The following is a 23208-nucleotide window of genomic DNA, read 5'->3' as shown; positions in this document are numbered from 1 at the left end:
TCAAAAAAGTCATTTCTTCAATTTATGGCATCTAATGATGGAAATAAAGAGCTCATCCACATAAAAACACACACTCTAGTCGTGATGCTGCGTGCTTACCCCTGGCTCCAGCTGACTGGCTGTAGAGGACAGGCGAACTCCCGATCGTGGCGGATCTCTGCACGACCGCAGGACTCATTTCGGTAGCTTTTCTCTTCACTGCTTTAGTGGAAGGAGAGCTAGAGGTGCTAGAATCAAGTGAACTCTGAAACAAGAAAGACTCTGGTGAGTGGCTGAGGCCCTGCTAAAAGATCCATCTTCTACAATAAAACACAGTATTGATCATACTCCAGTCCTCCAAAACTCTTCAGAATGTCAACTGGCTTCACTCACCTGAGTAGTTACAACCGTGGTTGGTGTTGAAGGTTTCAAAGGAGTATCCTCCTCCGTTCCTGGGGCAGGAGGCTCCTCACTTCCCTCATCTTCCATCTCTACCTCCTGGATCTCACCATCTTCTACAGGAGGTGGGGGTGGGGGTGGGGGAGGAGGGGAGTCTGGAGGTGGAGGTGGGGGTGGAGGCATTTCCAAGGGTAACGGAGGTTGAAGCACAGGCACATTTGACTGAAGAAGAGTCCAGAATGGAGTAAGTGGCATGAGTGATGAAGAAGAAACTTGGCCAGAAAAGGACTCTTTACAAAGAGAACCTATGAAAAACAGGTAGGTGTCAGGGAAAGCATGTAACAAAAACTCCGTGATTTATAGTCAGAGAAATGTTCAGTTGATTGGTGAGATAAACATCAATAGAATAGGAACCTAGTACAGCGTGCAAAGGAGTTTCAAACAGTTGAGACTGGCTTCCCCTTCCCTAACAAAACCATTCTAGGCACCTACTTTACACTCATCATTGCAGTGCCACTGATGGCACTGAAACAGTTAAGTTTGGAAAGGACTTTCATAAAAAGATAAATTTATGAACCTCAGTTAGCACGCCCCCTAGCTGTGCTGTACTAGTCTTGTTCTTTGTGCACAGATTTGTAGATGAGTAAATGAAGCACAGCAACTCAGGAAGAAATTCAGGAAGTCACCTGAATCTGTCATTTGGAGGTTTTTATTTCACATATTCAATTTCAACACACACCAACTGGAAGGTAAGACTCTGGGGTCTTTTTTATTTCAAAAGTGAAGGGGTGAGTGGGATGCATTTGCAACACCAATTCCATGTTTCTCAGTGAACTAAAAGGTTAAGTGATTGGGGATGACCCAGAGAAGTATCCACTCCAAACATACACCAATTCTATACATTCTAATTAATCTGAGTTACTAAATTAAAAAAAAAAAAATCCATTTGCAGGTGCTACCATCAACCCTAGAAGCTCTGGTAGCGTAGTACCTAAGGCACTTGACTGCTAACCAGTAGGCTGGTGGTTCAAACTCACCAGCCGCTCCTCGGAAGGAAGGCTGGGCAATCTGCTTCCGTAGTGATACTGCCTCGGAAACCCCAGGAAGGGTCGCTATGAGTCGGGTCCGACTCCACGGCACATAACAACAACCACCGGCACATAACAACAACCACCGTTAATCCTAGTTCTTTCACACCTTTGTGTAAATTTTATTAATTTGCCAAATCACAGCAACACAAATTAGGGAGGGTCCTTTTTATGTTTGTGAGGCGAAAAGGGAAATTTAGGGGGACAATATTCAAAGTAAATGGTATCCAAGGTCTACAAAGCGGTGTCTGAATAGGCAAAAGAAGCGAAATTGCTGTTGCCAACGTTTAAGAGTTAAGAATCAGGGCTAGTCTGAAAATCTGCAGGGTAAGCTTTCCTTAAAGTTTGCAAAAGCCATAGTTAATTTTTGTCCCTTTTCTGACAGGAACAGCTTTCAGTATTAGAGAAAACAGGAGGATATACTTACTTGTAGCCTGCCCCATCCCTCTTTATCGTCAATAGGGAAGTTTCTCAATATTTGGGACTATTACAAATATATCCCAGGAATGTTGAAGGGGATTTTCTCCCTAAAATCATAGAATTTAGGAGTAGAAGAGACATGAGAAATCACCTAGTTCAACCCTCTCATTTAAAGGTAATGAAACCCAGGAGGAGGGAACTGACATGCCCGAGATTACCCAGCTCTTAATGGCCAGGCCAGAGCTAGAGCTCAGGTCTGACTTTTAATCTAGTCCTTTCTATTTCACCAAGATTCCTGGTGAAAGTTTAGGATTCCAGACCTCTAGGAATTTCAAATAAATCTCATCTCTCACGGAGTAGAGATGCAGATGCAGTTACCTGTTAAATTTCATGGTCAAAGCAGTAGGTTAAAGAGTTAATAAATAAAAGCCTCCAGGGCAGGGAGAAGGCTTTTGAGAACATTATTTACTTCAAAGTGTATTATACCAGCACTCCAAAAGGGAAAGTCAAAGTGACTAAGAGCCATTTGACTTTAAAGCAGCTTTACTTTTTAGAGAACAGATGAATGATACACTGTGTTCGGCCACCATAACTGACTGATATGTTGTTTACTACTAAAGAAAACAGTACTGAAAAAATTCTATGAGAAAACAGGAACGTAGTTTTCCAGCTAAAAGATGTCAAAAATGATTCAATAAGCTTGTCTAGCTAGATCTAATCGAAATTTAAGACACGTTTAGACAAATAAAGTCTGGGTATGCCAAGTAGACTATATGAAGTAACAGCACAGGAAGATTACTTCAGAACCAAGATAACAAACAGGGAGGATTAACAACACATTACACTTCCTTCCATCAAACCAACCACAACATGTAAGTAGATACACACATTTGATTTTATACATTGGTAGGTTTCCCTCTAGAAGTATAATGCAATCAATACTGATACGTTTATGATGGTGGCATAGTGCTATGCAGAGAAATTCAAGAAAACAAAGTATGGGTAAGGTGAACATGGTTTATAGCCTCTAGCAAAGCTCATCAAATTTAAACTTTGTGTAAATACAAAATTAAACTAGACTTGGTAATTTTGGCAGCAAGCAAGGAATACTTCAACTGAACCCCAAACTAAGTATGTTTATTCAAAACATACAAAGTTGTGTCTTAATCTTTCTTTTACCCGAAACACAAACAAATCTTAGTTTGACATCCATGGAACATCCAAAGATGCTCTTCGTATTAAAATTAAACTGTTTGTATTTTTGCCATTTGAGAGAGACTTCTACCCTGAAGGCTGAGTAGAGATTAAAATGGCATATACACACAGCTTTTATTATTTTGGCTAATAGATTAGAAACTACAAGGCTAATGACAGAATAGTTAGGGATTTAAATCCTAAATTCTTCAAAAACTTTTTTCCTATGTATCTTTATTTTTATTTATATGCCACCTAGCTTCCTTTGTTTTCCTCTATCTCCCCAAAGTGAAAATTACTGTTTTGCATTTTAACTTAAAAAGCCAGGTTAACAATTCAAAACAAAAAATTTCTAAACAAATAATAGTTTCATAGATGGATTAAAAATAGAAAAAGCTAAATTTAAACTGACTGACAAAAGCTCAGAAAGACAAGTTAGATATCTGAAAGGATCACCCATCTTTAGACACCTGGGAGTCCCTGGGCGGTAGTGTGAATGACTGAGATGCTCAGCTGCTAACGTTGGAGGTTTGCGACTACCCAGATGTGCCTCAGAATAAAGGCCTGGTGATCCACTTCCAGGAATATTGGTCCCTGAAAACGCGATGGAATACAGTGCTACTAGGACACACGGAAGTCTAAGTTGACTTGAGGGCAACTGGTTTTTTAAAGTAAGTGGTCAATTCAGATATTACTAAACAAGGATTAAAAATTGTTTAGAAAAATGAGTAGAACTTTGAAATGTCCTTACATCTCACAGTATAAGAACTTTTCTTCTTTAATAAATGATTTTACCACTTCAGAACTAAGAGCATATATTTATATAAACCGTTTATGACGTTAAAATAATTATGACCAGTAGTGGTTCCCGATCCCCCATAAGTTTTGCTCCTAAATCCCAAAGTCTTGGTATCAGATTTGGATTTTATCTGGATCAAGTTTATCATGTGGTTCTAAGGCGTGTCAATAAAGAGAAGTTAAGGAATATTTAAGTTAGTCATCAGTGACTTTTCCCACAAGCACTAGTTTTGTTTTAATCACATGAAAATGGCTCCAGAGCTTCCTTTAACTAATAATATCACCTGTGTGTGTGTCTCATCAGTAGGAGCTCTGGTGGCATAGAGCCTAAGGCATGTGATTGCTAACCAGAAGGCTGGTGGTTTTTAACCACCAGCCACTCCTCGGAAGGAAGACCGGGCAATCTACTTCCGTAGTGATACCACTTCGGAAACCCAAGGAGAGGTCGCGCTGAGTTGGCACTGACTCGACGGCATTGAGTTTAGTTCGGTTTGGTTTGTATGTCTCATCAACAGAGGAAGAAAAAGGCAGCTGTAGTGCTCACAGAACCACAAAAAAATGAAGAGTTAGTAATTCTAGAATAATCAGGTTTGAAACATACAGGAAAGAAAAAGAAGGCGCTATGATATTCATTAGACAGTGGTCAGGAGTAGACTCTCCTACTAGAACTACCATCAGCCTCTTCAGTTCACTAACTAAAAATCTAACAAAAAAGCCAACTCACTGTTAGATATCATTACTATCAAGGAGCTTGGTGGTGCGGTGGTTAAGCATTCAGCTGTGAACTGAAAGGTCAGTGGCTTGAATTCACCAGCCACTCCAAGGAAGAAAGATGTGGCAGTCTGCTTCTGTAAAGATTTTCAGCTACAGAAACTCTATGGAGCACTCACTTCTACTTTGCTCTATAGGGTTACTTTGACTCGGAATTGACTCCACAGCAATGGTTTGGTTTTCTTTATTGATACCAATGCCACAAAGGAGGGGGAAAAGCATTCCAAAGGAAATCTCTTCATAAAGAGAAGTAACATACCCTGCAACTTGAGAAAATACACTTCTGAAATGTGATATAGCAGAAAACTATACTTGGTTTTGTTAATTCTAACTTATCACAGCAGTCATACGTGACTTTTCATGTAGGGTGATCTGATAAAGATTCACAAGGCATTGAACAGAACTGATAATTTGGTGTGTATCGCAAGTTTCATTTGGCACACTAGCAGACTTTTTCTACTAGGACCGAAAGCCAGTAGAATACAAATCAGTACTTCTTATAAGCTGAGGACCACAGAATTCAGCTCTTTCCTCCCTGTACTACCAACAAATTTCATGTTTTAATCTTCAAAGATTACCTTAGAAACCACTTCACAGATTTTTGCCTTCAAACAATTCCCAAAGAAAAGAACAAGGGAGTTTGTGAAAGGTGACTCGTCCCTCTTAGACTGTGAAATTCATGTTTTTGCTATTAACAAACAGCTACCAAGTTTTAAGAACAAAAGGTTTTCAGCCTTGACTGTGTTACTTTACTCACTTACTCCTGCCATCCAAAGGAAGATGGATTTAGAGGGGAAAAACTGAGCCTTTTGTTTATCAAAAATACCTATAAATGTCTTTGTCAGGTGAACATTTCAGAAACAGCCATTAAACATCCACAATGTGGTAATGAAGCTGTGGCTCTTCTGAAGAGCAATCTGATCATCAGAATACTTTAAAAAATGTGTGTAACTATCTGAAATCTAAGATGACTACTTAAATGGGATGAGCCGATTTGATTGTGTTACACTAGAATGTTGCTGGTGACTTTTAGTAATTATTGTGCTTCTCTGAAACAAGCATGGTCCTAGTTTTTAGTTTTTCCATAGATCATTTTGATTTGCAGAGTCGAAATATGAGGTTGCAATAGCAACAGACTAAGTGTTCTACAGAAATGCGGAACAAATCTCGTATTATCACTCCACGGAGCTGGATGGCGACAATTCAACTGCTTCTAGTTCTTTGGCATCTATTAGCATCCCTGCTTTTGGAAATCAATAGCATAACAGTGGCTACAGGACAATTTTTAAAGTCAAAATATAGTGGCTTATCATTCCATCTTTGAGCAATCTGATAATGTGATAACAATAGTACTATTGATTTCTAACCAGTGATCTTAGTTTGTTTCAGCATAATTCATGTATTATTTATTTATTTTAAAAGCCATGCTACTATTTCTTAATTAGAAGCTTTATACTATCAATTTCTTTATACTTCCCTTATAAAGCAACAAGTGTTTTCCCCTCTAAAATCTTTTCTCTCTAATTAGTATAGGGTGAATTGTCCCACCTGTGGAATTCTCGGAGGATTCTGCAGAATTTGAGTCAGTGCCAGTTTTGTCTTTCAAAATCTGTTTAGGAAGAGTTTCGTCTCTACTTTCTTGTACTTGGCTTTCTTCCTCCTCCTCCTCACCATCTGGGAACTCCCACTGAGACTCGCCCGATTGTTCGTTTACATAGAAATATCGTCTATGATCCCTAAATTACAAGAAAGAAAACACACGTTTTAAAACCCATTCTCCTACAAAAACACTCCATTTGGTCCTGTCCCAGGACAGCAGTCTGCTCTCACAGGGACGAACCTCTTCTTAATGGACTGCTATTCACAAAGGCAACAAAGAGCTTTGACAATTGAGGATGGAGAGCCAAGGACAATTCAAAGCTATTTGCACTGCCAGCAGCTCTGTGAATACAGCCCTGAGCCCTCCACAACAGATGACTTAGAAAACATCTCTCTCTGTGTGTATATATATGTATTTTTTTCTTTTGCCAATGCAGGGTTTCAAGTTTCATGACTGAAGGGACTCAATCGCCTAGAACACTAATTTCCCTTCCAAAGAAGAGAACAACGGAGTTTGTGAAAGGTGACTCTTCCCCTCTTGGACCGTGGAATTCACATTTCATACTCTTGGTATCAAACACAGTGAAAGCTAAAGAGAGGGAGAGGATCTGGGAGCTGAAAAATAAAAGAGCAAAGATTTCAAATAACGAAAAAAAAAATCAAGAAAAGCCAAATATAAAAAGAAATATTTTCATCTGACCTGCTGGCCGAAGATAGTAATCTTGTTCTTCATTCACATCTTCAGCCACGAAGCTTTCCTTAACTTCACCGAGGTTAATCAGGAGTAGTTGCTTCCAGAGGTCCTGTAAAGCGCACAGAGCTCTCGCATGCGCTTAACCCCCAAGCCCGCCCTACTCCGTGCAACACTCTGGAGAGTAAACACCAGCTTTGTCCAATCTTGGGAAAAAATCCGTTACATGGAACACTTTAAACACTGCTTTTTGTTTCTCCAATGTGTGGCTGGCCCAGACTCTGTAAGTGCTTGTGGTGCTCTGCCTGCCCAGCACCGCTAACAGCAGCTGCTCGCAGTCTCCAGACAGGCTGTCACGTCGTCAGGTGGTGGTGATCACAAATCAAGTCTGAGATGTCAAAGGTGAAAGGTGAAAAGGGGAGAAGAGTGCGTACCTGTCCCAGTGGCAGGACCAGCCTTTTGGTGTGGCGTTTATTTCATACTGTTTTAGTTGTTCTGCTGCATCCTGAAGTTTTCGTTTAAGGTAGTTTCCATTAAGAGCCCCTTCCCGCCAGTCTGCAATCCGAGTCTAGAGTCATCAAATGAGTAGAGAAACGAGTTATGAGTTATTAATGTCTGGTGACAAAGGCTACAGGAACACAAATCTTCTGGTAGAGGAGTTACACTACTATACTCTGGCAGAAAAGATGGTAGACCAGAAGGAAAGAAATCCCACTACAATTTTATAAATCAATTCCATTTGCTCTGGAGAGCTGTGAAAAATGGACTGGGCCCCTGTATATTTTTGCCCTGCCAACTCTTCAGTATCTGTGAAAATGAACAACAATCATTTCTTCACCTCTTTGGTCTCTATTAAGAACGGTCTCCCTAGATTTTGTAAATTATGTAGACTATAAAGGGACTCAGAAGTTCTTTTTAAGTAATATAATGCTTTAAGCACTTCTGTAGCCTCACTTTATCATTATAAATAGAATCTTCATTTGTTAGATAATCTGTATTAAAACATATACCTTGTACACACAGGGAAACCTACGAGAGCTGGAACTCGACAGGACTGACTTATTTTTCCAGGTTTTCCAACTTTTCCACTTTTGACAGGATGAGTCTTACCATTTTTCTATCACTCATTTTAGTGGACAATATTCAAGTTTTCCTCCGACAGACTTCTGCCTTACACAAGTTCTAGCTTTCCTGCATTTTACTATAGCAGGAATCACCACATGACATACTCTCAATATTTATCTTCATAAATATATTTTGCTTTGGCTAATAATACAGTCTTATCTTTTGGGCTGGTGGTTCATATATGCACCAAAGTAAAAAATTAAATTTAGAAGCAATACACAGACTATGGTATTTTACACACACAGCATTTCATTCAAATACTGACTGTTCATATCAAAAACGGCTAACTTACCTCAGTCTGTAAGAGCAGCACATGAAAGTTGGAGATGGACTGTCTATTAATGCCTAGGAATTCAAATTTACTGGTCAGGGTATTTGCCAGTTCTCCTATCTGAAACTGTATAGCAGGAAAGGAAAAACAAAAATAAAATGTATAATTTTATGTGAAATCTTTCATTTACTATCATAGAATTTAGAACTATAAGCCTACAAATAGCCTTCCTCAAAGAGCTGCACCTAAGCAGTTAACAGACAAAACTTTAATTTATAGTAAAGAAATTCAAAAAAAAAAATGATAGTAACAGAAGCTCTCCACAAATAAAATGCCTATATACTCACACCATCATAATGCTTTCTAATGTAACATGGAATTCAACATTTGAAAATCAATCCTGAGTAATATAACTCGTAATATTGCCCAACCTGTCCTTTATACATTCATTAACTACTTTACCCTAGCCACATGATGAAACAAAATTAATTTTCCTAGTCCCTAGTACATAATTGTAAAGACAAGATACGTTCTTTCAGGTCCAAAGCATATGCTAAGTGGCTTTTCTAAAATAGGGCCCTTAAATAGCCAAATATTCACTTGGTCCAACTCTCCCCCTTAGAAACATATAGAATAAGCAGTTCATGCAGGAATGAAATCTGTGATTTTGATTCTGTTTAGTTCTTTCAAACTATAGAAGCAGCATATTTGATAAGCTACTGCTTTCCAATGAAAGGTTAACATGCAAAAAATTAATTTATTCAGCATTTAATTTTATAGTATCTCTCCATCAAGAAGGCCTTATAATCCCTTAATTTCACCTTTTCACCGTATGTTTCAAGAAGGTAAAGATTACTTTTCCTATTTGTTAATAAGAAAAAAAAGTAGTTTAATGGCAAACTTTTTTAATACTAATCCATCAAATTGTATTAAGTAATACACATACTTTTAAATCTTGTTCCTCTACTTTTGGTGCTGTTTGTACTTTTGTCTTCTCTGGAGATTCTTCTACTTCTCCCTCTTTGTCTGAACTCTCATCTATTTTTTCAGAATTTTCAGCACCAATTGCTGTAAACAAAAACGTGAAATTAAATGTCAATGCTCATAAAAGCCCCATGTAGTTTCTTACTCTTGTAGCAGTTATTTAAAAAAGGTTATCAGTTATCCTAATCTTTCTCAGAATACCACTGCTTCAATTACTTATGACACCTAGAGAGATCAAATCTGAGACCTACAAGTGTTCTACACCACAACAGGAGTTAAAAACCATGTGATAACTGCCTTACCTAAACAGGTTAAGATATGTAGACAATCTCTACCGAACCCACCTATTCTTGTTGGTCTGTTGATAGTGGAAATCTCCAAGAGAAGAGGTTTACTACTGACTGAAGCGGAGTAACCTGTAATATAATAGCCTTGCTCTCCTTTTATTGGGTCATTAATACTCTTTCTGCATTTTCAAACTGACCAAAATGAAACCCACCACCCCACTGATGAATTCACAATTCAATCATAGGTTAAAAACCTTACAGTTGGTAGCAGGTAAAATCATTTAACAATTCAAAACATCACTAGGGCTCTCTTATTTTGGGGGCAATGAGGCAAGATCTAGCAAAAATTAAAATGCACATTTCCCTTGATCTAACAATAGATAACCAGCAATCTACAGTGTAATGATAAAATAATGTGCATGAAGATGTTACCAGGGTGCTTATAGCATTATTTTTACTGTGAAATTTCACAAATGTGCTTAGTAAATGTAGTTTAAAGAATAAAATGAACACACAAATAACTCAAACCTAGTTTATTTTTGCCTAATTTATATATATAAAATATTAACTTAGGTACATTTCTGTGATGTTTTTTTGGTTCAACATTGTTTTTGAGTTAATCTATGTTGAATGCAACTATGGGGTTCACTCATTCTTCATTACTTTCTAGGATTCCATTGTGAGAACACACCACAATTTGCTTATCCATTCTACCACTGATAGACACTTGAGTGGCTGTGGAGTTGTTTGTGTGTCAACTTGGCTGGGCCTGGTTGAGTGGCTGGGCAGCTGGTGGTAGTTATTCCCCATGATGAGATTGGCAATCAACTTCATGGTGGGAACAGCTGCCTTTGGGATGTGGTCTGCTTCCTGTATATAATGAGAAGCTTTGGGAATGGTCTCTATCCTATGGCATGCTTGGACATTGCATGTAGCTGTGTCGTTGCTCAGCAGCCTGCTATGCTCTGCCAACCTTGGGACTTACAACAAACTTAAGTTAACAGCCTGCTGTGTGGTTTGGTAACATCGGGACTGTGCCTTTTGACTCGTCAACCTTGGGGTTTCTCAGCCTCAGCACCTGTCTGAGTGAAGAAATGCCTCTAGCTCCAGTGGGCCAGGAGCAGGAGGCAGAGCTGGATCCCAAGGTTGAGGGGCTTTCACCCAGCCCCTAGAGCCTGGAACTTTGAACATGGACTTAAAGCCTCCAAATTGCAAAGAATAAACTCCTGTTTGTTAATGCCATCCCATTTGTGATATATTCTTGTCAGAGCAGACTTAGGTAACTGGAACAGTGGCTTTTATTTCTTGATAATACAAATGTAGTATTATTTTTCAATAAATAATTAAGACACAAATTAAATGACTCTCAATAGGAATTAAACATAGATAAAACAAGGTTATGAAATTATTTTCAAGACACACTATTAAGTGGCAGAAGTACATTGCTCTGTAATACATACATATGACTATCTCACCCATGCTAAAATTTTACATATGTTTATGTATACACACATACACAACTACACAAATACATAGAGATGAAAGAATAAACGTTTGGAAGAATGTATTTTAAGACGAGAGAAAAAACAGACTTCAAGGCAAGGGTAGAAAACGAGTACATGGAGAGGGTCAAAGGGATTTACAAGGTATTTTTTTGCTAGGTGTATGCAACTAACGCTTGCTGTCCAAATTGTACTAACTTTTTCACCACACAATTAGGTCAAATGGAAATTAAAATATTACTTTTATTCACAGCTCTCTAATAGACTGAAAAAAGGTAGCAGGGCCTCTCATTCTCCAAATGAAAATAACTTAGGTCCTCACAATAGGACCAAACTGCCTACCCACTCAAACAGAGGCTGAGAAACTTGTACACAGAGATGAGGTGAGACTGGGCTTGCCAGAGGAAGGCCTCGCCCACCTTGCTTACCAAGTGGAGGGGTAATGAAGGAAAGAGTCCACTATCCTTAAACGGATTACAGCAACTACTGTGGCAAAAAATTTTGATTGAAAACAAAAAACAACTGAAAATAAATACAGGGTGGCAGAAGTTTTTTTTTTTCTGCTTTTGAAGAAGTCATTCCCACTCAATAGTGGTTACATGACCACTCAATGGATGTGAGTCTCTCAGACTCTTACTTCTCTCCTCCAGAGGTGAAACAGGAAAAGATGGTAGAAAAGTAGAAGGAGCTTCCTTCCTACACTTCCCAAAGGATATAGTGCTATGGCCCTTTCCAATGAGGGAAAAAAAATGGGAAAGATGGATTTCCCCACTATACCTTTGAACCGTACAGTTTCAGAAAACATGAATTACCAATTTCTCCATTTTCTGGAGTGTCTCGTCCAGTTTTGCTAGAACTCCGACTGGTGGATTCTGGACTGGTAGCTCGAACAAACATCTTCCATCTTCCTCTTTTAGACATAAGTCTACGCATTCCATCTTGAGATGCTGGCTGGCTGATATCAGAACGTGGACTAGACCCTGACACACTACCATCTCCTTCCTCCAAAGCTCTCAACTCTGCCTACAAGAAACAGTACAAGAAAGTTAGTTTCATCAACTGCTTATCAAATACTTATGTGTTAAAGGAAGTGAATAGCAAGAATGGCAGTCATGATCATATCCTTAAATCTAAACCCTGCAAAGGCAGTAAGTATTTTTTCATTAGAGGTAACTATTACAGTCCATACTCTCTTGCTACTCAGTATGTGCTTACTCGTGATTAGAGCAACATACTGATTTTAAGGGGACAGATTTTAGAGATCTACAATAGACAAATTTTCCAGTGTGTATCTAACAGTAATATGTAGTCCATCTCTACAGCTGGTCCTTGGGTGGTACAGACAGTCCGTGCTAACTCTTAACAAACCTACAAGTTGGTGGTTCAAATTCACCCAGCAGTGCCAGGGAAGCAAAGCCTGATGATTTGCTTCCATGAAGATTACAGTCCAGAAAGCCTTATGGAGCAGTACTACTTACTCTGTAATATGGAGTCGCCATGAATTGAAATTGATTTGATAGCAATGGGTTTGTTTTTGATTTTCTCTATAGCTATAAACAAACAAAATCCCAAACCTACTGTCATTGAGTCCATTCTGACTCATACAGATCATATGAGAGAAAAATGCCTTGTAAACTTTCCAAGGTATCTTTATGGAAGCAGATTGCCACATCTTTCTCCTGCAGAGTAACAGACCTCTGGGTAGCAGCCAACTTAACCACTGTACCACCAGGGTTCCTTTCCACAGCTTTACATTCAAATTTTTCATATAAGGTAAAGCTGTGAACAGGTTCTTCTGGGTTCAGTTATGGCTGACAAAGCACAATCAGGACAGACTGGGATTTGCAAAATGCAAGTCCTGGAACAATAACTGAAACAGGAAAAATTACACGTCAACACCCTGAAAAAAACTTAACCTCCTTCTTAGAAAACAAAGGCAATATATTCACTGCTTAGCAACCAAATCTCTCAACTAGCAGAGTCTGAAACAACAGAGCTCTGATCAAAGATGGTGTCGACTACCCTGCCTTGAATGCGTCACTCTGGTTTTCTGGCAATTATCCAATTTCCCACACCAGACTCTTGAAAGGAATCACTATGCCTCTCCAGAGTCTCCTATTCCAGGGCTTCGACATGTAATTGTTCCCATTCTATCATTTTAGGCACCCACATTTTGCAAATTCAGGTCTGTCCTGGTTTCACTTCACTGGTCATGAACCAGGAAAACTGGTTCTAAGCCCTAATTCTAACATCTGTTAAGATTCTGCCTTATATTTAAGGGTTTTTTAAGGCAACAGATGAAACTTCTTTGAGGAGAGGAGGTGGAGAAAATAGGTAAAAACCAAATCCCCAGCCAGGAAGATTCCCACAGCCATCTTTTAAAAAGAAAAACACATGATATGATACGTTCTTAGTTTTTCTATTGTAAGATTATAAGAGTCATTTAAATTCCCAAACAAACCAATGGCCAATCACTGGCAATCAATTTGCACTCTGGGTTAGAAACGGATTTGTTAATAAGAACTTACAACATTCATTTGTTAAAAGGCTAAAGTTTCATCACTCACTGGACTATCCTTACATCAGAACACCATCAGTCTTTATTGGTTTCAACTACCAAAAGCACCATCAGCACCAGAAGAACTACAGCTCTGTAGCTAAAGTTCTTATTGTAGTGTTAAATATATCTAGACAAAAAGAAAACAAAAAATAAGATCCTAATAATGGTGCCAAGTTGGGCACAATGATTCCCCAGTATGAAGAGACTGAGGGGAGAAAGGCAATTTTAACTTCTATTAAGCCTTCAAAAACTTACTTTTTTCCTTTCTAAAACCAGCTCCAGCTCAAGGGTATCTTGTTCTTCCTCCTCCTCACTTTCTCCAGACTGAACAACACTGCAAAGATCCTCTTGAGAAGGGTCTTCTATACTGTCCATTGTAATTTCCTGAGGCTTTACTATTGTTGCTGCTTCTTCTACTGCTGTACTTGCTTCCTTCACTTCTGAAACTGGCTCCACCACTTCCTTACAAATTACTTTTCTCCTCCATCTTTCTTCTTCTTCTTTTATTCCCTCAGGCAACAAAGGGGCAAGCAAGGATGCCGCCACCCCTTTCTTCTCCTCCTCACTATTCGAGAGTGCTTGAATTCCTTCATTTACTTCCTAAAAAGAAGAAAATAACTTAATCTCACTTAATTCTCACCTATGTTTATCTTCAATAGCTCATGTTAATACTGACTGTATTTTTCAATCACTGAATAGCCACCCCCAATGGATTAGTGTGTATGTTTGTACTAGTCTCCCTGTAACACTTACTTTAGGAGGGCAGTGACTGACTTAGAACCTAGTTCATAACTATTCTCAACAAGTAAGAAACAGAAGAAGACTTAATTAAGACTGCAGTTTTGTCAGCTGAACACTTGACTGCATAAAGCTTCCCCTTCCCCTTCTGTATGTTGAGATAACCTCACAGGATTGTTGTGAAGGTGATTTAGAGGCAAGTGAAATATTTCTAAAATGAAATGTGTGGTTACATAAAGTGTCTTTTTCTCAAAATAATACTAAGTTGTGAAGAGTACACTATTCTAAAAGTACTTTCTGATGATACACAAAATGCTCAAGTTGCACTAATACTAATTTTTAATTTTTAAGGTAGCTGATCTTATTATTTTAAAAAATCTTACATAGAACCTCACAACAATAAGAACTATTCTGTCTGAAGTTATTCTGGGAATCTGAAGTGTTGCCTGCTCCTGCATCTTTCATAATGACCTAAGGGGCCTCTGTGGAACCCTCAAGTCCCAAAAATAACCACAGGCTGGGTAACTGCTATAAATGCTAAATAAACAAGCAGAGTAAGTGAAATCTCAAGGAACAGAATTTATCTTATTTTACAACTGCATCATAAAAATCAACAGCAGCTTTCCCCACCAGCATTCAGTCACATGAATATTCTTTAGCTCTGAAAATAAGCACGAGTTCAGTTGGAACACTGACCTTTTTAACCTCTCGCTTGGCTATGACTGGTCCACTTTTACTACTGGAAACAGTTTTTTCCTTAGTAAACACTTCTGCATTTACCACAAAACTAGCTTCAGCACCTGCTACAGAACTAAAAAGAAATATATTTAGCAAGAGAAACAAGGCAAACATTTTCAGCAAAATACAAGACTGTACCCCTTTCTGAGTAATGTCTTTTCAAGGCCATTTTTACCTGGGTTGGTAATGTTGTAATCCCTGTACCTGGGTGGCAAGATATTGGGGTAACTCCCAAGTCACTTCATTTGTCTGTGTGTTCCAATAGTAATAACATCCTGTGTTCTCATCCCAGACTTCTTGCCAATCACCCATCTCAATTTCGACTAGAAGAAAACGAAACAGATTATGAAGCCCATTTCTCCTCAATTTTGAAAGCTGATCCCAAATCATCTCTAAGCTATAAAAACCTAAGACAGGGTCTCCTTAACCTTTGCCTTAGTAACAGTCTCGGCCAGGGAATTCTCTGTTGTGTTCATTACAGGGTATTGAGCAGCAGCATCCCAGCCTCTACCCATTAGACATTAGGATCAGCACTCTCCCAGTTGTGACAACCAAAAATGTCTCCAGACATTTCCAAATGTGTCCTGGGGGACAAATCTCACTCAACTGGGAACAAATGACATAACAGTTAGAATTATTTTCTCAATACACATTTACTGAGTCATCTTTGTACACATGGTTTAAAAAACCAGTTTGCTAGTTGAACAATGCATCTGAACCCCCAAAGTTCTTTTTTAATCTTAATTATTTACCAAACATAATCTGCTAGTTAAATGGGCACACAATTCCCTTCCAAAGACAAAATGTCTGGGCTTTCACCTTTAGAAATCTCAATCACTAGAACACCTTTAAGGACTGTACTTTCGATGGCTTTAAAAATTAAAGAACCAAGCTCACCTCCTGCCAGTGAACACTGAGTATCATACTGCCACCCTGATATTTGGGTTGAGTCTGTCCCATTTGAAGCAGTAGAAGAAAGGGCAGATGTTGAAGATTCCTTGGGCTCCGGACGAGGTGGAGTTGGAGGTGGAGCAGAAGCTCCCACAGGAGCTACAGGCTGAGGAGCTGTTATGGCATCAATCTCCTTTAGAATGAAAACAGAAACAAATGCATTAATTTTATCAAAAGTAGAAACTTTGGGAAATAACAATCATTTGAAAAAGAAAAGAGGGAGAGAGAAGAGGAGGGGAGGAGGAAGGAGAGAGAGACAGAGAAGGAGGGAAAGGAACAATGTGAGATTGACAAAGTAGGATAATCACTTGAGATCCAGATTCCAAAGTGGCTTCAATAACTAAAATACCAAACAAAAGCAATGCTAACCGCTAGGAAGTTGGCCAATGTACTGTCAATATCAGATGACTGATTTCCATTTGCCTCTTTGGATTGTGCTGTTTTTTCCGAAGCATCACTCTCCTCATCATCACTGTCAGCATATGCACCAAGTAAGCAAAGACCTCCTTAAAAAAAAAAAAAAGGAAATCAGTAATAACAATGTCAGTACCTCAGAGGAAGCATTAAAAAAAAAAAGAAGTTTACAATGACTTTACTTACAGACTAGAACACAGCTTTAAAATTAAAAATCACGGAACTACTGGAGATGTGTAAGTTCTACCAGTATGCACTTAGAGATAATAAAAATCCACACCTTCCCAATCTATTCGATCTCATTCTCTTTCAAAATAGCAAACAGCATATCAGGCATTTTAGGCTGGGTGGCGCAGGCAATTTGCAATCACTTGCTAGGGCAAAGGCTAGCAGGTCAAATACAATGAACAGCCCTGTGGAAGAAATACCTGGCAAACTGCTTCCATAAAGATTAAAGCCAAGAAAATGCTATGGAGTGGTTCTTCTGTGTAACCCACAGGGTCACCCTGAGTCAGGGGCCAAATTGATGGCAGCTAACAATAATAACATAGTACACATTTAGGAATTTGGTGATTAGTATCTCCATCTCCAAACAGCACTAGAAACAGGAAGTGATAGGAATTAAAAGGGAAATCAACTAATAGGTTGTTGTGTTGGTAGGTGCTGTTCAGTTGGCTCCAACTCATGGTGATTCTATATACAACAGAATCAAACATTCACAATCCCTGCTATACCTGAGCCCGTCATTGCAGCCACCGTGTCAAACCATCTCACTGAATACCTTCTCCTTTTTTGCTTACCCCCCACTTTATCAAGAATTCTATCTTTCTACACGGAATGGGCTCTTCTGACAACATGAGACAAATTCTGGCTAGTCTCACTTCAAAGGAGCATGCTAGTTGTACTTCTTCCAGGATAATCTGTCACTTCTTTTAGCAGTCCATGGTACTTTCAGTATTCTTCACCAGCACCACAATTCAAAAGCATAAACTCTTCTTTGGTCTTCCTTACTCACTGTCTAGCTTTCACATGCATGTGAGGCTACTGAAGATACCATGGCTTGGGTTAGGCAAACCCTAGTCTTCAAAGAGACATCTCTGCTCTTCAGCACTTCAAATGTCTTTTGCAGCAGACTTGCCTAGTGCAATACGTCATCTGATTTCTTTACTGCTGCTTCCTTTGGTGCTGACTGTGGAAACAAGTAATATGAAATCTTTGACAAGTTCCATCTTTTCTCCATTTATCGTTATTGGTCCAATTGTGAGGATTTTCCTTTTATGTTGAGGTGTAATCCATACTGCAGACTGTAGTCTTTAATCTTCATCAGTAAGTGCTTCAAGTCACCCTCACTTTCAGCAAGGAAGGTTGTGTCATCTGCATACCACAGGCTGTTAATGAGTTTTCCTCCAATCCTGATATCGTGGTTCATCTTCATACAGTCCAGCTTCTTGGATTAGTTGCTTACCATACAGATTGAATAAGTATGGCGAAAGGATACAACCCTGACACACTCCCTTCCTGATTTTAAACCATGCAGCATCTCCTTGTTCTGTTCGAACAACAGCCTCCTAGTCTATGTATAGGTTTCTCAGGAGGAGAATTAAGTGTTCTGGAATTCCCATTCTTCTCAATGTTATCCATAACTTGTTATGATCCACAGTCTAATGCTTTTGCATAGTCAGTAACACACAAATAAGCATATTTCTGGTATTCTATGCTTTCAGCCAAGATCCATTTGACATCAGCAATGATATACCTTGTTCCACAGCCTTTTCTGAATCCAGCGTGCATTTCTGGAAGTTCCCTGTCAATATACTACCACAACTGTTTTTGAATTATTTGAAGCAAAACTTCACACTTGCATGTGCCATTAATAATATTGTTTGATAACTTCTACATTGTTTGATCACCTTTCTTTGAAATGGGTACAAATATGTACCTCTTCCAGTCAGTTGGCCAAGTGGTTGTCTTCCAAATTTCTTGGCATAGACGAGTAAGTGATGCCAGTATGACATCTGTTTGTTGAAACATCTCAATGAGAATTCCATCAATTCTTGAAACTTTGTTTTTTGCCAATTCCCTCACTCAATGCAAATCTGACTTCTTCCTTTAATACCATCAGTTCTTGATGATAAGCCACCTCCAGAAATGAAAGAACACTGACCAACTCTTTTTGGTACGATGACTGCATATTCCTTCCATCTTCTTTTGATGTTTTCTGCATCATTCAGTATTTTGCCCATAGAATCTTTCAATATTGCAACTCGAGGCTTGAATTTTTTCTTCTGTTCCTTCAGCTTGAGAAATACTGAGTGTGTTCTTCCCTTTTGGTTTTCAAACTCCAGGTCTTCGCACATTTCATTGTCAGTAACTATGTCTTACTGAGCTGCTCTTTGAAACTTCTGTTCAGTTCTTTTATCTTGTCATTTCTTCCATTTGCTTTAGCTACTCTCCGCTCAAGGGACAGTCTCAGTGTCTTTTCTGACATCCATTTGTCTTTTCTTCCTTTCCTTTTTCATAACCTTTTGCTTTCTTCATGTATGATGTTCTTGATGTCATTCCACAATCAGTATGGTTTTTGGTCACTGGTATTCAATGCATCAAATCTATTCTTCTGTCTCTAAATTCAGAATGGATATAATCAAGGTCATATTTTGGCTCTTGTAGACTTTTTTAATTGTCTTCAGCTTCAATTTGAACTTCCATATGAGCAGTTGAATATCTGTTCCACAGTCAGCTCCTGGTCTTACTTTGACTGAAGATTCTGAGCTTCCCCATCACCTCTTTCCACAGATGTAGTTTATCTGATTTCTGTGTATTCCACCTGACAAGGTCCACATGTATAGCCACCGCTTATGTTGTTGAAAAAAGGTATTTGCAATCAGTAAGCTGTTGGTCTTGCAAAATGCTATCATGTGCTCTCTGGCATCATTTCTATCACAAGTTTGTATTTTTCTACTACTGGTGATTCTTCTTTGTTTCCAATTTTTGCATTCCGATAACCAGTAATAGTAATATATCTTGAGTGCACATCTGGTTAATTTCAGACTGCAGAAGTTGGTAAAAATGTTCATTTTCTTCGTCTTTGGCAGTTGGTAAGTAAATGTGAATAATAGTCTTATTAACTGGTCTTCCTTGTAGGCATATGGATATTATCCTATCACTGGACAACAATGTACTTCATGATAGATCTTGAGACACTTCTTGTGATGATGAATGCCATGCCATTCCTCTTCCATTTGTTATTCCTGGCACAGTAGATCATATGGTTGTCTGATGCTAAATGGCCAAAACCAGTCCATTTCAGTTCACTAATACCTAGGATACTAATTTTTATGCATTCCATTTCATTTCTGATAACTTCCAATTTTCCTAGATTCATACTTCGTACCTCCAATGTTCTGTATTAATGGATGTTTCCGGCTCGCTCTTCCCATTTTGAGTCGTGCCACATTAGTATACGAAGGTCCCGAAAACTTTACTTTATCCACATCATTAAGGTCAACTCCACTTTGAGGAGGCAGCTCTTCCTCAGGTTTCCACTGGCCAATTCTTTGAGAAGTGGATGGCCCCTTTCCTTTTTCTGAGTCTGTCTTAGATACTTCTCAAACAGGATGTGATAGGATTAAAATGGGAAACAAAAAGTAGGCTGAACCCATTATCAATGACTTCTTCAAACTCCTCCTTAATGCTATAATTATATGTAAATATACATCCACACTCTATATATTCCTTTATTAGCATAAGCATAAAAACAAAGAAACCCACCACCATTGAGTTGATTCTGACTCAAAGCAACCACCACTGGGTTTCTAAGGCAGTAAATCTTTATGGAAGTAGACGGACCCATCTTCCTTCTGCAGAGTGGGTGGTGGGTTTGAACCACCAATCTCCTGGTTAGCAGTCAAATGCCTTAGGCACTATGCAACCAGAACTCCTGTATGATAAGCATATGAAATATTAAACTTTAGCCTAACTTTTCTGCTATTAATAAGACAATTTTACAATGCCTGGTATATTCTATGTTCTCAGTAAACAAAATCTAGTTTTCTGTCATATATTCAGTAAGTGAACTAATGGGTTCATCTAAAAGTAAACCTAAGCTGTTCTGTTCATTATACAAGTTTACATTTAATGCAGTAGTCACATGTCTTGCTTTATTTTTTAGTACACAGGTTAAGTTCTTATAATACATATTCATTTCAACCTGCAAAATATTATTTTAAATGGGTTAGAATGACTTTCATGTGGGTAATTCTCTGACAGTGTTTCCATTTTCCAAATATTTTTACTTCTTTCTTGTTTTGAAGCATGCTGGTAAATTTTCCTTTCTCTTTTTTTGCAAAAAGGACAAGGAGGCCACATGTTCTGACCTCCTCTAACCCCACAAAAGGAAGACAGAATCACTATTAGTAACCCAAGGCCTATTCCGACAAGGCTAAACATGCTGCCTCCCTCTAGCCCTCTCACCAAGTTCCTCCCAAAACACCCACCACCTAGCACCTGGGTTCGATAATTCACTGCAGTGGCCACACAGAACTCACAGGTTACAGAATTTATTAGGGGAGCACAAGGCTACAATTCGAGTTTAGGAAAAAATGCTCAATCTCTTTCCCAGCCCACCATCTCTCAACAAACAGTCTCTCACAGTCTCTCTCCCAGCAGTGCGTGCCCCTCGGTGTCTCTCTTGCGTCTCTTTCCCGGCAGCATGTGTCTCACAGGAGCGCGTCCTTCCTCAGCCAGCAGTCAGAGAGAGTTCTGCCTCTAGGAGGCCTCCTTTTGAGCCTGGCAGAGTGGCCAAACTAGCCAATCATAGCATCAGAACTCTAAGCACCTGAGAGAGAGTTGGAACCTCCCAAAACACTGTTTTGTGCCACTCCCAACAGAAATACTCCAGGTGGACAACTTTAGCAATCAGGAGCTCCTCAGTTGCTCATAGCAAATCCCACCCTGGAGTTTACAAAGACTTATGGGTAGAAAAACCACACTAAGTAATTTACTACACTGCATTTTTAAATTGTGATTTGGGTGAAAATTTACAGAGCAAATTCACTTACCATACAGCAGTTCACATACACTCTGTCGCATGACAGTGACCACAATTTACCATGATGCAACAGCTCCCTTCCCACTTTCTCCCGTTAGTTACCTTTTCCCTGTGTCCTTCCCTCCATGCACTCCTGCCCCCTGAGCTGTCTTCCTGTGCATAAGCAGCCCTTCCTTCTCCCGCGATTGTTCTCTCCAAGGAGTGTATCTACGTAAATGTTCAATTCATATGCCTGTCTTTTGTTTGGCTGGAAACCACAAGTGTGGGTTCAATTCCAAACTTGAAGGGCAGCTAGGGGCCATAGCCTCAGTGGTTCCACCAGGCTCTATCAGACCAGCAAACCTGGTCCGCCCCCCTGCTTTTTTCCCCTCCAAATGATTTTGAGTTTTGTTCCACATTATTCTCCCTCTCTATGTACAGATAGATACAGACACAGATATAGATAAATATACATCCCCTTCCAAGTGAATGACAGTGGTAAACGGGCACCATCTAGTTCTTCTGGTCTCATAGTCATATAGGCTGCAGATCGGATGGTGTACCAGTCTCTAGGACTAACTGTTTCCATGAATTTTGGTTTTCTTCATGCTTCTTTGCTCTGGACAAGGAGACCCATCGTTGCATCTAGATGGCAGCTTGCTAGCTTTTAAGATTCCAGTCGCTACTCACCAAAGTAGAAGGCAGAACAATGTTTTGTATAGTATGTTATGCCAATTGAGCTTAATATCCCCTCAACTATGGTCCCAACCCAAAGGTTCAACTACTCGGTCCCTCTTGGTAGCTGGCTATGACCAAGCAGTGACCACAACCTTGCCCCTCGTCAGCTCTACTATACACCTGGGAATTCTGATCATTCGCATAAACTTATAGGACCATTGTCTGCCAACGCTATATAGGTTCTTGGATACACTCCCCACTTAACAGACATACCTAATAGTTCAGCATGTCCACACATCCATCCATCCGTATACCCATGTTTGCCTTCACTGACAACAGTACTATATGTGCAAAAGGGTTCACCTTTGTTGTCTGTACCTCCCATGTACCTCTCTATGTCTTTCTCTTCCTCAATGCCACCATACTGGTCACTCACATTTGGTACACTGCCCTTCTCATCACCCTAATCAATACTTATCACTATCTATCTAACAGTGTTCCTTTTCCTCCCCTCCCACCCCTGGTAACCAAGAAAGAAAATTTCCCTCCATAGATAAACCCTTCCTTGATATGTACAATAACGGATTAATACAGTATTTGTCCTTTTGTGACTGACTTCACTCAGCATAATATCCTCCAAGTTCATCCACATTATGCTGTGTTTTGCAGATTCTATGTTATTCTTTAGCGTTGCATAGTATTCCATTGTATGTACGTACCATAGTTTGGTTATCCACTCCTTAGTTGATGGACACCTAGGTTGTTTCCATCTTTTGGCTATTGTAAATAGTGCTGGGATGAACATGGGTGTGCATATGTCTGTCCTTGTCATGGCTCTCACTTCTTTACATTTTACAGTCCCACCAGCAGTGTATGAGAGTCCCAATCTCTCCACAACCTTGCCAGCATTTGTTATTTTCTGTCTTGTTGAACTTTGCTACTAGTGCTGGAGCAAGATGGATCTCATTGTTGTTTTGATTTGCATCCTCTAATAG

At 39.2% G+C, this 23208-nt stretch overlaps 1 protein-coding gene across 1 annotated transcript in view; it reads right to left on the bottom strand.

Moving 5' to 3' along the window:
- Nucleotides 1-23208, bottom strand: part of FNBP4 (formin binding protein 4) — a 41340-nt gene that overhangs the window by 6031 nt on the left and 12101 nt on the right. Inside the window, exons 3-14 of the mRNA XM_042783384.1 lie at nt 16465-16601; nt 16042-16228; nt 15320-15467; nt 15103-15217; nt 13924-14268; nt 11921-12131; nt 9282-9403; nt 8357-8461; nt 7374-7507; nt 6198-6385; nt 373-683; nt 100-244 (exon numbers count right to left, since the gene is read on the bottom strand). Of these exons, the coding sequence (XP_042639318.1) occupies nt 100-244; nt 373-683; nt 6198-6385; nt 7374-7507; nt 8357-8461; nt 9282-9403; nt 11921-12131; nt 13924-14268; nt 15103-15217; nt 15320-15467; nt 16042-16228; nt 16465-16601 (2148 nt within the window). The remainder of the gene's footprint in view (nt 1-99; nt 245-372; nt 684-6197; nt 6386-7373; nt 7508-8356; nt 8462-9281; nt 9404-11920; nt 12132-13923; nt 14269-15102; nt 15218-15319; nt 15468-16041; nt 16229-16464; nt 16602-23208) is intronic.

This window comes from Orycteropus afer, unplaced genomic scaffold, assembly GCF_000298275.1.
Source record: "Orycteropus afer afer isolate SDZICR_OR568_19922 unplaced genomic scaffold, OryAfe1.0 scaffold00997, whole genome shotgun sequence".
NCBI lineage: Eukaryota > Metazoa > Chordata > Mammalia > Tubulidentata > Orycteropodidae > Orycteropus > Orycteropus afer.
The sequence above is the reverse complement of the archived record's forward strand: the minus strand, read 5'-3'. Positions and strand labels throughout refer to the sequence as shown.